The sequence below is a fragment of the Neophocaena asiaeorientalis genome, unplaced genomic scaffold (assembly GCF_003031525.2).
Source record: "Neophocaena asiaeorientalis asiaeorientalis breed wild unplaced genomic scaffold, Neophocaena_asiaeorientalis_V1.1 scaffold130, whole genome shotgun sequence".
NCBI lineage: Eukaryota > Metazoa > Chordata > Mammalia > Artiodactyla > Phocoenidae > Neophocaena > Neophocaena asiaeorientalis.
The window spans coordinates 6010970-6026677 of record NW_020173397.1 but is presented as its reverse complement, the minus strand read 5'-3'; the positions used below and the strand labels follow the sequence as shown (position 1 = coordinate 6026677).

At 39.3% G+C, this 15708-nt stretch overlaps 1 protein-coding gene across 3 annotated transcripts in view; it reads left to right on the top strand.

Moving 5' to 3' along the window:
• The window catches only part of CHL1 (cell adhesion molecule L1 like), a 79725-nt gene that overhangs the window by 25761 nt on the left and 38256 nt on the right, over positions 1-15708 (top strand). For all 3 annotated transcript variants that reach the window (XM_024747046.1, XM_024747047.1, XM_024747045.1), the window contains 2 exons: positions 3076-3260; positions 10114-10245. In XM_024747046.1, coding sequence (XP_024602814.1) covers positions 3076-3260; positions 10114-10245 — 317 coding nt within the window. The remainder of the gene's footprint in view (positions 1-3075; positions 3261-10113; positions 10246-15708) is intronic.

Sequence of the window (15708 nt, the reverse complement as noted above, 5' to 3'; positions counted from 1 at the left end):
CTGGCTGATCTGGTTGCCTTTCAGGTGAAGGTGATACATTGTAAAACTTTTAGAGTACCTGAAAAATTTTCTCCTTAGAGGTTTTAAACTGCCGTAACAAATATAATTATAACGAGGACATTGTCCTCTTTATTATGTGTCAGGCGGTACGTTTTGCCCTTTACATACATTAGCTCATTTTTTTAACATCTTTATTGGAGTATAATTGCTTTACATTGTTGTGTTAGTTTCTGCTGTATAACAAAGTGAATCAGCTATACGTATACTTATATCCCCATATCCCCTCCCTCTTGCGTCTCCCTCCCACCCTCCCTATCCCACCCCTCTAGGCGTTGGCATATGTACACTAGCTCATTTTATCCTCACTGTTTCTCATGACAGTTATTCCCATTTGCAGGTTAGGCAAATGTAGGCCGGAGAGTTGAATTCACCTCTCTACACTTAGTATGAAGTGGAGGCTGGGATTCGATCCTATTTGTCTCCTGAACTCTCTCTAAATTGAACTTCTTTGGCATATTTCAAGCAAATGAACTGTTCTGTTCAGTTAAAGCCAGGGTGAACAAAGGATGGCATTACCCCTGAATCTAAAGAAGTGGGTTATAGCAGATGTTTCAGAAAATGTCTATTAATAATGAAAATATTGGTACTATTAAGTAAAATGGGAAGGCTTTCACAGGGAAAGGTTGAAGGGTTCAGACTCTACAGATTCTGTAAGGTGGAAACTGAGAATAGTTAAAATGACATTGTGAATTTCATTCAGAAAAGAAAAGCGTTCCCTCCCCAGAAGAAGTGCAGACAGTGAGTCCCTCAGTGGAGAAGACCATATTCATGGGCCGGTGCACCCTGAGTCACACCCTGTGAAAGCTTCAGTAGGATTAAAGGCAAATTCCCTCTGCTGACTGTTGGGCTCAAATTTTCTCTCTTTTCTCTCTGTTTTGTAAATTCACGAGTTTTACGATTCTTTTGCAAACAAAGGAAGCATAAGAATTAAAGTTGGCTGGGCAAAGACCTGAACAAAAGCTTGAGATGATGACATGGTGTATATTTATGTATAAAAATGGATTAAGCAATATATTTTCCTTCAAAAATTTATTCTAGTGCTGTTAGTAAATGCTTATTAAATTTTTTAAAAAAAGAAAAAAAAATTAGCAAGAATATCGCTGGACGTTCTTGCAATGGTATAGGTGTGTCCTTAGATGAATTATGTCTCATAGTCATATGCTACTTACAGATAATCATTTTATCCTGTTCTTTCAAAGAACAGGTATTAGAGGATCAGACTGGTTTCCAAGGACTAACCAAAAAAAAAAAAAAAAAAGATTTTACAGCAAGTGAGATGCTTGTACTATTAAAGCACGGACTCACGAAAAACTCCTGATTTGGAGCAACTGAGGTCCAGAGCACCCTGTAATTTGGCAAATTGCCATTTTGACAGATGGAGTGCAAAGCAAGCAGTTAGGAGGCGTGGGTTATGCATCCTGTCGGGTGGTGTGCTCAGGAAGCCAACGGCTAACACACTCTCACAACTGCCTGTCTGAGCATCATTACTGTTTCTTGCAGAAGTGTGCCATGTACTGTAAGCCTGGTAAAATAAAAGGTAGTGGTTCCAGATCTGTAAGGCTGGTAAGTACTTGAGCCTCGAGGGAAGGGGAAGAGACTAGATGTGTGTAAAAGACCTTCATCTTTACCGCTAATATTTTTTGCATAATAACTGAATTAGTTTAACCACCGCCTAACAATACAATTTAAGATAACTGACACAAACGATATGAATTGTTCAATTATTAACTAGTAACTAAGTTCCCTACAAGCCTATATTCCAAGAATACGTGGTTAGAAAGGAAAAAAAAAAGTTGGAAAAACACAAATAAAATAGAGCACGTTGATCGAAAGAACAAGTTTAGTCAGGCAAATTCAAGTTCTAATGTGTCATTTATTACCCCAGTGACTTTAAACAAATTAACTTCTTGAACTTGAGAATCCTCACTGGTAAAATGATGATAACAATGACCACGTTTAGAACATACTCAATAACTTTCAGGTATTAATGATAAAAAGAAATATAGTGAGAAGGAAAAAGAATCATCAATAAAAGCAACAAAAGTGTCTTCCACTCAGTCATATAGCCCAAGTGAAGAGGAGAAAAAAAAAAAAAAATCCATCAGTTAAAATCAGGCATTGGTGTTTTCCACATCATTTTTAAATCACAAAAGTCTAGAGGGTCCCACTTCTCCCAATTGTCTGGTTTTCATGAGATGGGATTTTTCTGTTTTAAACGCAGCTGGCTTGATTCCTCCTTCTTGTTTTCTACCCAGATAAGGTGGAAAAATGTTACTGTGTTTGTGTGTGACAAGTTATCAGTCTGGTTATTGCTTTGTTCTTTTATCATGTGTTTGTTTTGATTGGGTGATCTAATCTTTCTAAGCAAGGGAGATTTGGTTCATTCCTCTATTGGTGTATTCCCCATCAGGGTAGAAAGCTACCTGGGTGGCCAGGTCTGTGCTGCAGAGCCTACCTTACCCTATAATGAGCTATTCCTTGTTCCAGACAGCACGTTGGGCCCCTACATCTGAGTCTTATTGTCCAATGTCAGCTTCATAAGGATTAAAGGGGGTACCACAGTTTCCCGCTGCTCGCTGTTGGGCCTTACTTTATCGTGTTTTTCAAACTCTTCTAGGGAAGGGGGTCGTTATTTCTGGCCCTTTCAAACCACCCACAGGGAGATAGCACACTTGAAAAAAACCTTGTAATATTTCTACAGGTCCAGTAATCTGTCATTCGTCTAACCGTATCTATCCAGCACTTACATGGAGTTAGCCCTCTCAGTAGAGGAAATAGAGGATTTCTGAGGAAGCAGCTTAGTGAAGGAGCTTGCAATGAAAGAGACTTGATCCAACCCTGATGTTCACCATGGATGGTGGTGGGCAGGTCTGTGCACTGGGAAGCCTGATGTTTTTCAGTGGAACTCTGAGTGCAGACCTGAAAGCACCACAGTGAGGGATGTGTCCTGTGGATTTCTTTACTTTTTATTTTTCACTTAAAATAAATGTTTATCATTTATGTATTGTTTCACAGACCAACTCCACAGGTTGATTGGAACAAAATGGGAGGTGATTTACCAAAGGGAAGAGAAACAAAAGAAAATTATGGCAAAACTTTGAAGATAGAGAATGTCTCCTATCGGGACAAAGGAAACTATCGCTGCACAGCTAACAATTTCTTGGGATCAGCCATTCATGATTTTCATGTTATAGTAGAAGGTATGTTTCCCACGTTGATTTATTTTTCTTCTGTTTAAAAAAAAAAAAAAAGGAATCCATATGTAGTCGACCTCTAATGCATATATGTTAAAACAGGTAAGCTGTTTCAACTTTTAATTCTAGACAAAGCAATGGAATATATTACACTTCAATTAATCAGGTTTGTCATTTACCCCACAAAACCACATAGAAGGGACAAATGACAAGAAAAGATCTCTCGTTAGGGACTGAACACAGATGACTTCCACTATTTATTTGAATAGTCACTAAACCTAATCTCCTATATCATCATATTATGAGAAGAAAAATTTATTTTAATATACATGTGACACTGCATAATATGAAATCTTAAGTAAGCCTTACCATGGGAGAAAGTATGATGATGGGCCTGGAAGAGACCTTGGACTTTTCCCAGTCCTGTCATTAACGTCCTGTGTCCTTGAGCAATTTACTTCACCTTTCTGAACCTCCATTTCTTCACCAATGAATTGAGGGAGTCAGACAAATTATTGTCTTAGTTCTTTCTTATTTTGGGGTCCGTATCTTGGGTTCAGATGATGTTTAATATGTTACTAATGGGGAAAGAAACATAGACAGTATGGTGTAAGTGTTATTTCTCTGTCAAAAGGTCCAGAGAAACACGTTATATTCAAGTCATCTTTCTGTAAACAAGCCTTCTGAGCAATAGAAGTTGGGCTCTTGTTCATTGTACTCATAGAAATAAGTAGGTGATGATGTCACCATTTAAAAAGATGGTAAGCCACAATATGTGGATAGCAGGGTTCTGCCTGCTGGACAGATATAAAGGTTACCTAGTCATCCTGTGAATTTGATTGATGCAGACTATTTTCTGTGCTTCTGATCATATTGAGGTTTCTGTGTATGGTTTGGTTGACTGTATTGATCAAATTAATGGGATGATGACTGCATTTGTACTTATGTAGGGCTGTGTAGGCTTAACTATTGAAAGGAATGGTCTCCCTCAGGTTTCCATTTAGTGAACTGGTGCTCTAAGGCTTCCATTTTAGTTCACCTCTTAAAGCTTCATTTTGCACAAGGAATGCCTAAGTAAAGGCCCACAGTTTTAATTAGTGGAGAAAAACTACTCAGACACAAATGATATTCACAAGTAAATGTTAAGATAACTTGTAATCATGCTGCTGTTTGGAAGAGCAGCGCATTTCCAAGACCTCTCACAACGTGTGTGATTGGTTAAGTTAGGAAGAATGAAGAACCAAAGATGAGAATATCGTTTCCCTTAGGTCAACACAAGCAAAACCTGTATAGGAGAAAGCCTAGTATTATGGATAAATAGCAACATTTGCCAACAGTGACATATTCCTCTGACATTAAATTATTCACTAAGAAATTCAGAGAGGAAGAGTTTGAGAGATTTATTTTTTTTTCTCTAATTTTAGTCATCGTTTGATGCCTCTACATAATATGGCTATACCATGCAACAGGGGTGTGTTTCTGTAACCCCTGACCCCGCCCCCGCCAGCACATACCCAGGAACCAGACAGGTCTCACTGTTAGCTGCTCGTACTCCAAATTGCTGACTTTAGAAATCCTTCCAGACGGCTGGAACATTGCTACAGTAGCTGAATATTTTAACAACCTGGCCGTGGTTTTCTTGACTAGAAGACTGAAGCTTTCAAAAGCACTGCAAAGGTTGCAAAAGGAAAAAATAGATCAAGGATGTAAAATTAATTACACGATTTAAAAGGTTGACTATAGGACCCCAAAGGAATATAGGTTTCCCGAACAAATTGTCCTCACTATTCATAAAATAGCTATTAGCACTATTGAGATGTAAATAATGTTTTTATGAGGAACATTTAATCCTTTATCCTTAATGAGAAACTACTAAATGAGCCCTCAGTTGTATGTTTTAGGAGTTTTTCTTCACCCATGCGAGTGAAAAGCAAACTGAGCTCAAGAAGTCTTTTTTCTGTTAAGTGTGAAAGCAGTAAATATATCCTTCATTAATCATATGGACAGATGACTTCACTTTCATTCAATTTTCTTCTGCCTCCCTGCACCTTCTTCTTTCCCTTTCTTTGTCTCTTGCTTGGAAACTCAAATAACAAGGATTAGCCATATAGGAAAAGAGCAATGTTACTGTGAACTTTGAAAATCTAGCCCATTCTGAAAACGCTCATTGTGCTTAAGTAAAAGCATGTATTTTACTGTATTCTCTCTATCTGTGATGCTTCTTCTTTATTACTAAACACAATCAAACTCTAATTTAGTTTACAACATTCTAAATAGGAGAACAAACTGCACTTTCAAATCCTATAATATGTGTAAACAACAACAGCCGGGATGTCTTGCTGAGGCACGTCTATCCTTTCTAGGAATCCATGGTCTAAATATAATATTACACATTCAATGAAAAGAGATCTATTAAAATGGCATCTAAAACTTTCCAAATCCAGAAATCAAAGTATGACCACAGTCGCATTTCCACTGATTAAATAAAGTCACAGTACAAAAGTTTACAGCACAAACATTGTTATCATGTAAGGCTTTTGAAACTTAGTAAGTATAATAGGAAAGTATTTATACATAATTATATACCCATAATTTTACTGCATTTTAAAAAGATGTTATGAACTCAAATGCAATTCAGTCACTGATCTATTTAAGAAAGCCTCATTTTCAAATAAATTTATTTCTAGAAAGCTGCAATGAAACTCAAGTTTGCTGAACCTAATAATTTTTGATTTGTTAGGATATAGATATTTTATAGAAATCTGTTATAAGAAAATAACCTGTGTTGTATGTTTCATAGGTACCAAATTTCCCGTTTTATTTTGCTTTCCGTCTAGTGAAAAACATCTCTAATTAGCTCGCTTATCACATTCTACATGTTCAGACATTTGCATCTCAGTTTTGAGCAGTGTGAGAGAAATTTATCATCTTATTTTTTAATTTACAATTTTGACTAAATGAGTAAACTTTCAACATAAGTTGTTTTCATCAGTTACCATAGCTAACATTTTTTTTGTTTTGTTTGTTTGGTTTTTTTTTTTTTTGCGTTATGTGGGCCTCTCACTGTTGTGGCCTCTCCCATTGCGGAACACAGGCTCCGGACGCGCAGGCTCAGCGGCCATGGCACACGGGCCCAGCCGCTCCGCGGCATGTGGGATCTTCCCGGACCGGGGCACGAACCCGTGTCCCCTGCATCGGCAGGTGGACTCTCAACCACTGCGCCACCAGGGAAGCCCTCATCAGTTACCATAGATTTTAGGATAATAGATAAAAGACTGGGGTTCAGTGATGTTTTCTCTCAGAGTTTTCCATTTTAATCATTCTTCTCTCTTGAGCCCTTTTTTCATCCTTTCAAATAGATCTTACCTGTCAGGAATAGGGTTGCATGTTCCAACCTCTGGAAAAATCTGTTCTCTGTCCCTGCATGCCCTTAGCCTCACTTCAGCCACCAGACATTTCCTGTCCTGTACCCGTGTCCTCAGGCTCACCATGCATCCTATTGTCAGCAAAGTAGCAACGAGGTAAATATGTTCAATCAAGGTATGAAATTATGAGATTGTGAATGACCAGGAGTCAGTGATTCCCTCCTATCCAAGGCCCCTTCCTTTTTCTCTATGCCTTTTTCTCTGGAGTCTTTGGGGATCAGTCATTTCAGTTCAACTGAAAATTACCCCACGAGCATCTGTTCTCATTGTGCCAGTGTCGGGGAGAAAGAAATTTTCCTCTTTCCTTCTATTTTGTTGTGGCTTATCTAAGAATTAAATTGACATGAGACAGATTAACAGGAGAAAATAAAAGTGCAATAATATGTATACATGGGAGAGAGCCAGAAAAACCGAGTAACTCACCCAAATGGCCCAAGCCTCATCTTAAATACCGTCTTCAGCTAAAGACAAAAGAGGCTGTTTGGGACTTCAGAGGGGGACAGGACAGCATCTCCAAGGAAGACTGGAGGTGGTAGAGCAAATGTGTGGTACGCAGATGTTTGCTGGGACACGGAGTGGACTCTAATCTCTAGGCCCTGCAGAGCTCCCCCTACCACAACTGGCCCATGTGCTTGGCAGATATTTTCTGTAGTAGCTCTCTTCCAGAAACAGGCCTTCTATCTAAACTATCTTAGGCGGTTAGGGGGGAGGTCAGAGTTTCTTCCTGAGTCTTTTGGGCCTTGATTGTTTTCAGCTCAAAGTAATCTGCATGCCAAAGAAATATTTTGGGGTGGCAGATTTTGTTCCCCTATACAAAGCAGAGGAGTCATCAGAAAGAGAACAATTCTGCCCTGGTTCTTCAGAGATCACTAATCTGGTGATCTAGTCTAGGTGCTCTCACTACGGATCCCAATTGTGAGATTCTCAGTCTGGGCTGGAATTGAGAGCAGTGGCGTGACAGGCCCAAGAAGAAGATGCGCCGAAGAAGACAGGCTTGAAGTCCCTTCTTTCACATTGCGTGGCCAATTCTACCTTTGCTCAGGAACAGATTAATTCTTCAGAAGAAACAGGGATGAGAAGCATAAAAACAAATTTCCAAACATTTATGAACAAAGCTTATGAGAAGGGGTTCAGGTGCAGTTTAACGGTGATTTCTAGTGGATACGCAAAACCTCTTGAGTCAGTTGATAGCTGTTGTGGAAGCGTGGATTTTGAAGCACAGAGTGAAAGTTGGTAAAGCTATTTAGCCTTGGTTCCTACCTGTGATCCAAATTAGTGAAATGGTAATGAGTTAGAAATAACACCACGTTTACTTCAGAGTTTCGGTGCTGATCATCCAGTAGGTCTGCAGGTGCATGGAATGGCAAGAACAGAAAGTGGGGCTTGTTTTCCTGGTGACCCTGGGCAAGTTAGGTGACTTCTCCAAAGCTCAGTACTCCATCTGTAAGGTGAAATGGTTGGATAAGATGGTCATTTAAGGGCTTCCCTGGTGGCGCAGTGGTTGAGAGTCCGCCTGCCGATGCAGGGGACACGCGTTCGTGCCCCGGTCCGGGAAGATCCCCCATGCCGCGGAGCGGCTGGGCCCGTGCGCCATGGCCGCTGAGCCTGCGCGTCCGGAGCCTGTGCTCCACAACGGGAGAGGCCACAACAGTGAGAGGCCCGCGTACCGAAGGATTAATGAAATTTGTAGGATGAGAATAGAAATGGAAATCTTGATTTTATTATTCATAAAGATTTAGAGAAAGGTCATCATTACATGGTATCCTTTATTATTTTTATTGAAATATTTTTATTTTTATTGAAATATAATTGACATATTACATCATTTGTTTCAGGTATACAACATAATGATTTGATATTTGTATGTATTGCAAAATGATCAGCACAATAAGTGTCATTTTCATCCATTACCACATAGTTACAATTTTTTTCTTGTGATGAGAACTTTTCAGATCTAATGTCTTAGCAACTTTCACTTAAACAGTACAGTATTATTTATCTGTTATAGTCACCATGCTATATATTATATCCCCGTGATCTCCTGTATTTTTACATGTTCTGAAAGCAATAGTCTTAGTTTTCTACTGTGAATAGGAAAAATTTCATGTTTTTTCTCTAACTCAAATGTTTAATTTCACTGTGGTTATATGAAAAGACCACAAGAAAGTAACACATAAAAAATGCAGACAAACACACAAAAGCTAAAACCCTTCGCCTCGGAGGGTCACGTGCAGTTTATAATTTGGACTACTGCATTTTAAACTTAATGACTAAATATTTACAAATTGTAGATTATGAAGACACATAGATAACTTGGAATTTAACAAGTCCACGCCCTGTTGAATAATTACAAAGCCATGTCTCTTGCTCGGACTTAAACTTGCCAGGGATATTTGTATATTTTTGTTTTCCCTGGTGAATTTATAGACCTTTTCCCCCCCACATAATCCCTCTTTTCCTTAAAAAATTGTTTAAATGACATTTTTCATTTTATACATATATGTATCTTAAAGACTTTCCTTTTTGACTAAAAATGGAAATCCAGAAATGTCTTGGGGAAAATAAGCAACACTTGATGGGAATTACTACCTACTGGTATTGTGCAGTTTTCTCTGAAATCAAATTATCCAAACCATCCACGCTCTAATATGAATCTTTTCTTCACTCCTGACATAGTAATATACTTAAGGTGACAAAACATGACAGTAATATTTGCACTAAAGAATGTCTCCTTCTATACTGAAACACACCACTTAGAATTATAAGATTGGAGCGTTAGGGCATAGAAAGATACAAGTGTATGATTTAAATCTATCTTTTCCTCCATTGTTTTGAAGGCAAAAAGGTAAATATTGGTAGGATTCCTTCTTCCACCCCCTTGCAAAAAAAAAAAATTCTAGGAAGTAATGTCTCCTGAGTTCTTAAGATAGATAATTACATATGGACAGATAAATGCTATAGAGTCATTAATTAAGAAATATTTTAAATAACGGCTGAACATTTTAATTTCATTAAAAATTTTTCAAAATATATTTCTTAAATATCAGCCATTTTAGATGCCTTGCACTCAATAAACTTCACATGTTTACCCCTCCTTCATTTTCTGTAATGAGATAGATACTCGTGTAGCTAAATACAGTGGCTGTAGGTAACTACTTTTAGTGTGTTGATTTTATTACACATGCTAAGATTCCAGATTGCAACACACACACACACACACACACACATACATAAAAGCACATAACCACACACAAACCCTATTCCAGGCAAAAACAATGCCCATCTTGCCTTAGAGAACATTTATGAAAAACAGCTAGTGTGAAACACTTTGGTGTGTCTGCCATCTGCTGGTGCATACTAGAAGTACAGCCCTTAACATTTTTGGACCTTCTGTGATCGAGAAAATGTTGATGAGCGCTTCAGTTTATTTCCAGAGCCCCCTCGCTGGACCAAGAAACCTCAGAGTGGCGTGTATAGCACTGGGAGCAGTGGTATCCTGTTGTGTGAGTCTGAAGGAGAACCTGAGCCCGCAATCAAGTGGAGAGTCAATGGTTTCCCAATTGAGAGTAAGTGAAAACACCAACTGTGAGGCAATGCTGAAGGCAGTGGTTTGCTGGGACAGTGTTTAGACACCCTCGTTATGGTTAAAGTGGAGTTGGTAAGTGGCTGGACTGACAAGACAGATCTAACCAGGAGATCCAAAATTGCATCTTTCCAAGCAATTTGATTTATGCTTAGATTTATGGAAAAGCCATAAATAATATTTGTTGGGCTATTAGGTTAATTATATAAAAATAAGGTTTAAAAAATAAGACAACTGAGTGATATAGAGGATGCATCCAAGGAGGAAGGTTCCTCTCCCTGAGAAGAAACAGCTACAGGGACCTAGTGGTAGAGAGCACAGGCTAGAATTTAGGACTTCCCTTGGATCCAGGCAACAGGGACTCCTCACTGGGTTCTGCTCTTTACAAGGACCTGCTGTGGCATGCCTATCTCCATGATTTGAGAAGTCCGCAGGGCCAAAGTGACATGCAAAGCCTGAACCTGGCTCACTACAGGTTCTCGACCAAGCTTCAGTAACCCAAGACCAGAAAAATCCCCTGCGCAGTCAGCTCTGAGCCCTTCCCAGATGGGCTGGGCGTGGAAAAGAAGGGATGGACCAGGGCTGAATGCCTAATCTCCCTGCTCCACTGTGTTGCAGCATAGAGCTCCAAGAAGTCCCAAATCCTCAATTTGAACCTAGAGCCCTGGTCTTTTTTCTTTAAGATTTTTTTGATGTGGGCCATTTTTAAAGTCTTCATTGAATTTGTTCCAGTATTGCTCCTGTTTTCTGTTTTGGTTTTTTGGCCTCAAGGCATGTGGGATCTTAGCTTCCCGACCAGGGATGTACCTGCATCCCCTGAACTGGAGGTTGAAGTCTTAACCACTTGACCGCCAGGGAAGTCCCATCCCTGGTCATTTTGAATGTCTTTGTTAAAGTAGGATAATAGAACACATCTTATTGGTCAGTTGATCAGCTTGATTTAGAGCATTTACAATATGGAGACATATGGGTGTTGATTCTATTAGTTCCTTTGCCCTAGACCCACTCGTATCAGCGTAGGCATCCTGGTGACATATAGACCTGGAGTCCCAACTAGGCTGTGCACCTAAGCTTGGGGAGATTCACTAAACAGCTCAAGATCATACAGCTGGGAATCTCCTGAAGCTTAGGTTTTCAACTGCAAAATGGAACTAATGGTAGCTGGTTATAATTGAAAGAGACCGATGGAGTCTTCCAAGTAGGATATTACTTATCTGTAGAACATTGTGAAAGTGTATCAACTCTGGATCCAGAGGGTCTTTGTTTGCATTCAGGCTCTACCATTTAGTAGCTGTGTGATTTGGTGTATTACTGACCCTCTTAAAACCCGTTTGCTCATCAGTAAAGTGGGGATGAAAATAGCACCAACCATTGGGGATTTTTATGTAGATTAAATGACACACACAGAGAATGTTTAGCACAGTGACTGCCATGCAGAAAGCACTTCCAAAGTATTGTTTACTATTGCTTTCACATAGCAAATACTCAGGAAGCCTTAGTGCTCGTTGTTATTTTTGAGAAACGCATCTGTTTCATTTTTCTTCGTATGACGATAGGTACAGTGTCAATGATAAGCAAATACTAACTGAACGTATTCGATGATGAGATTGAAAATTAAAATGATAGTTATTTTAAAATATCTATTACTCACACAAGCTTATGACTATTAATCTAGAAATTGTCAAATAACAGTATGACCATATCTACTTTCTCCGCAGATAACAACACAAAATCACTTTCAGTTCTGTCTTGTTATAGCTTTCAGAAGAAAGAATGTGCCTACTTATTTAAAATACAAATACTTTGGCAAAACAATGAACAGTTCTGAAAATTTTTTTTCTTTTCTTTTTTGGATTGATACATAACCAACATGCATTATATTAGATTCAGGTGTACAGCATAATTGTTTGTCATTTGTGTATATTGCAAAATGATCACGTCAGTAAGTCTAGTTAATGTCTGTCACCTTACAGAGTTACTGAATTTTTCTGCTTGTGATGGGAACTTTTAAGATCTACTCTCTTAGCAACTTTCAAATATGCAATACAGTATTAATAACTATTACTGCCAGGCTGTACATTGTATCTCCATGACATTTGTTTTATAACTGGAAGTTTATACCTTTTTACCAGCTTCATCCATTTGGCCCATCCTCTGGCAACCACTAACTGTTCTCTGTATCTATGAGCTTGTTTTGTTTTGTTTTCTATATTTCACATATAAGTGAGATCATACAGTATTTGTCTTTTTCTTTCTGACTTATGTCACTTACAATAATGCCCTCAAGGTTGATCCAGGCTGTTACAAATGACAGGATTTTTTCATTTTTATGGCTGAATAATACTCCATTGTGTGCATATGTGTGTGTATGAGATATATATATATATATATATATGTATCTCACATTTTCTACTTTTTTTTTGCTTTTGTGAATCTGTCTTGTGTTTTTTTTTTTTTTAACTTTTCATTGTATATTGGAGTATAACCAATTAACAATGTTGTGATAGTTTCAGGTGCACAGCAAAGGGCCTCAGCCATACATACACATGTATCCATTCTCCCCCAGAGTGCCCTCCCATCCAGGCTGCCACGTAACGTTGAGCAGAGTTCCCTGTGCTCTACAGTAGGTCCTTGTTGGTTATCCATTTTAAATACAGCAGTTATCTCACATTTTCTTTATTCATTCATCTGTTGATGACACTTCAGCCCTCATTAGTTTCCTCAATTTGAGACCTTTTTCCTCATCTCTTTAGAGAACAGAATAAGAAATGAAAAATAAGACTTCAGGTAAATCAGAAATGAAAACAACTTTTGTTGATAAAGAATGTTAAGGATGCTAAAACAAAAAATGCAGATTTTCTGGAACATAAAATCATAAAAGTTTATATTTGAATTGCACTTGGCTGTTTATGAAGAACTTTCACGTACTGCTTTGTCCCCACATGAGCCTTTTTAAGGGAGTACGATTACTCATATTTAACAGATTGATTATTTCCTTCAGTAATATTTATTGAATGCTTTCTTTGTGCCAGGCACTGGCCTTGTTGCTTGGGAGATAGCAGTGAATAAAACGGACAGTCTCTGCTCTCATGAATCGGACATTCTAGTGGGGAGAGATAAGCAATAGAAGAATAAACACATAAATGTGGTAAAGTGAAAACTAGCTGGGGAAGGGGTGGGTGTGAGAGAAGTCCAGGACCTAGAGCTGCTCTCCGATTTTAGGATAATACTCGTAAGATCCTTGTGGTTATTTACCTTTCAGTAGAGATCTGAAAGAGGTGAGTGATGCAGCTATGCAACTACCAGTGAAAGAGCTTTCAGGGTGGAGAGCTCAGTGAGTGAAAAGACCCCAGGTATGTTTGGAGTGTCGAGGAAAAGCAGGGACTGCAGTATGGCTGAAGCCGAGTGAGTGAGGAGGGGGCAGTGCTGGGAGAGATTAGTCCGGAGGTGCAGGGACCACATCATATGTAAAGGGGAAGGTGCAAAAGGGCGCTTGGGATATTATTGTGAGTAAGGTGGGCAGCTCTTGGACGATTCAGAGCAGAAGAGTGACAGGCTCTAATTTATTAACAAAGAACTTTTCTGGCCTCTGAATGGAGAAGCAATTGTATGACTCCAATTAGGAGCTGCCTAAAAGATACTGGGCCCTTGGGCTAGACTGGTAGTAGTAACAGGTAGGTTATGGATTTATATACAAAATAGAGCCAACACGTTTGTTGATGGGTGAGCACATCAAGGCTGAAGACAAACTAATGCAAGATAGCACAGCTGAGTAATGGCAGACCTAGAACCAAAGCCACATTTTTGGAACCCATGTTCTGTGTTCTTTCCACAGCTCTCCTTGCTTCCCTGCCAACAGGTCATAACCATTTATAATTGGGATGTTTGATGACAGTGGATCACTAAAGGGTTTGAAATCTCTTTAAGCTTATATTTTAACAATTACATATCCTTTATAAAGAATATTTGAAAATTAAATCAAAATGATTACTATTATTGATTACAAGCCTAACCTTTTTCAAATACTTTGCATCCAATATTTCTGAGCCTCCTAGTGGGCCCTGCAAAGGAGATATTTTTATTCTTCAGGTTGTAGATGTGGCAAATGCGGCTCAGAGATTACATTACTTACTTGATTGAGGACACAACCCAAGTGAATTTAGAGCCATAAATGGAACTGAAATGATTAATTCCAGAGCTGAAGTTTCTCCCCCTATATTGCATGTTTGCCCTTTGAGCTGATCAAAGACAACTTATGTCAGGACTAGTGGTTTTTGTTTGATAAAGAATTTTAGAATTTTTCTAGAATTCCGGAAGCTCCTGGAAGTCTGTATGCCACAATACTCTGCAGTTTCCATACCTATCCCAGAAGGCATCTTGGAGCAATGTTTAATTACTTGTCACCCAAACAGGAGGCCATAGTTTCATCAGCTCGGTGCTTTGTGACCACCTCGACGGGTGGGATAGGGAGGGTGGGAGGGAGGGAGATGCAAGAGGGGAGGGATATGGGGATATATGTATACATATAGCTGATTCACTTTGTTATACAGCAGCAGCTAACATACCATAGTAAAGCAATTATACTCCAATAAAGATGTTAAAAACATCTTCTATTTTATTATGTAATATTCAATGTTTTCTATGACCTAAAACTTAGCATCGTTATTTTTTCTTTTTTTTTTTTTTTGGCTGTATTGGGTCTTCGTTGTTGCACACTTCATTGCGGTGCGTGGGCTTCTCATTGCGGTGGCTTCTCTTGTCGCATAGCATGGGCTCTAGGCGCGTGGGCTTCAGTAGCTGTGGTGTGTGGGCTCAGTAGTTGTGGCGCACGGGCTTAGTTGGTCCGCGGCATGTGGGATCTTCCTGGGCCAGGGATCGAACTCCTGTCCCCTGCATTGGCAGGTGGCTTCTTAACGACTGCACCACCAGGGAAGCCCATAAATGAAAAATTGTAACATTTGTGCCCCTTATTCAGCATTCCTAGCTAATATGTTTCTCTTCCCATTTCTTGTTTGTAGTTTCAGAGCAGGGCACGTGCTTTGACACATGGCCAAATGCTGTGGGAATGGGGCTTCCCTGGTGGCACAGTGGATAAGAATCCGCCTGCCAATGCAGGGGACATGGGTTCGAGCCCTGGTCTGGGAAGATCTGCACATGCTGTGGGGCAACTAAGCCCATGCGCCACAGCTACTAAGCATGTGTGCCACAACTACTGAAGCCCGTGCACCTAGAGCCCATGCTCCACAACAAAGAGAAGCCCTCACACCACAACAAATAAATAAATAAATAAATTTATTATTTTTTTTAATGCTGTGGGATGTGGTATTGACTGAAATACGGTCCCCCAGACCTGCTCACTGGCCATACTGGTGCTGATATTGCAGGTTCTGAGCAGAGTTAATGAGATAACACATGTGCTGTATCCAACAGAGTTCACTGGCCCTTA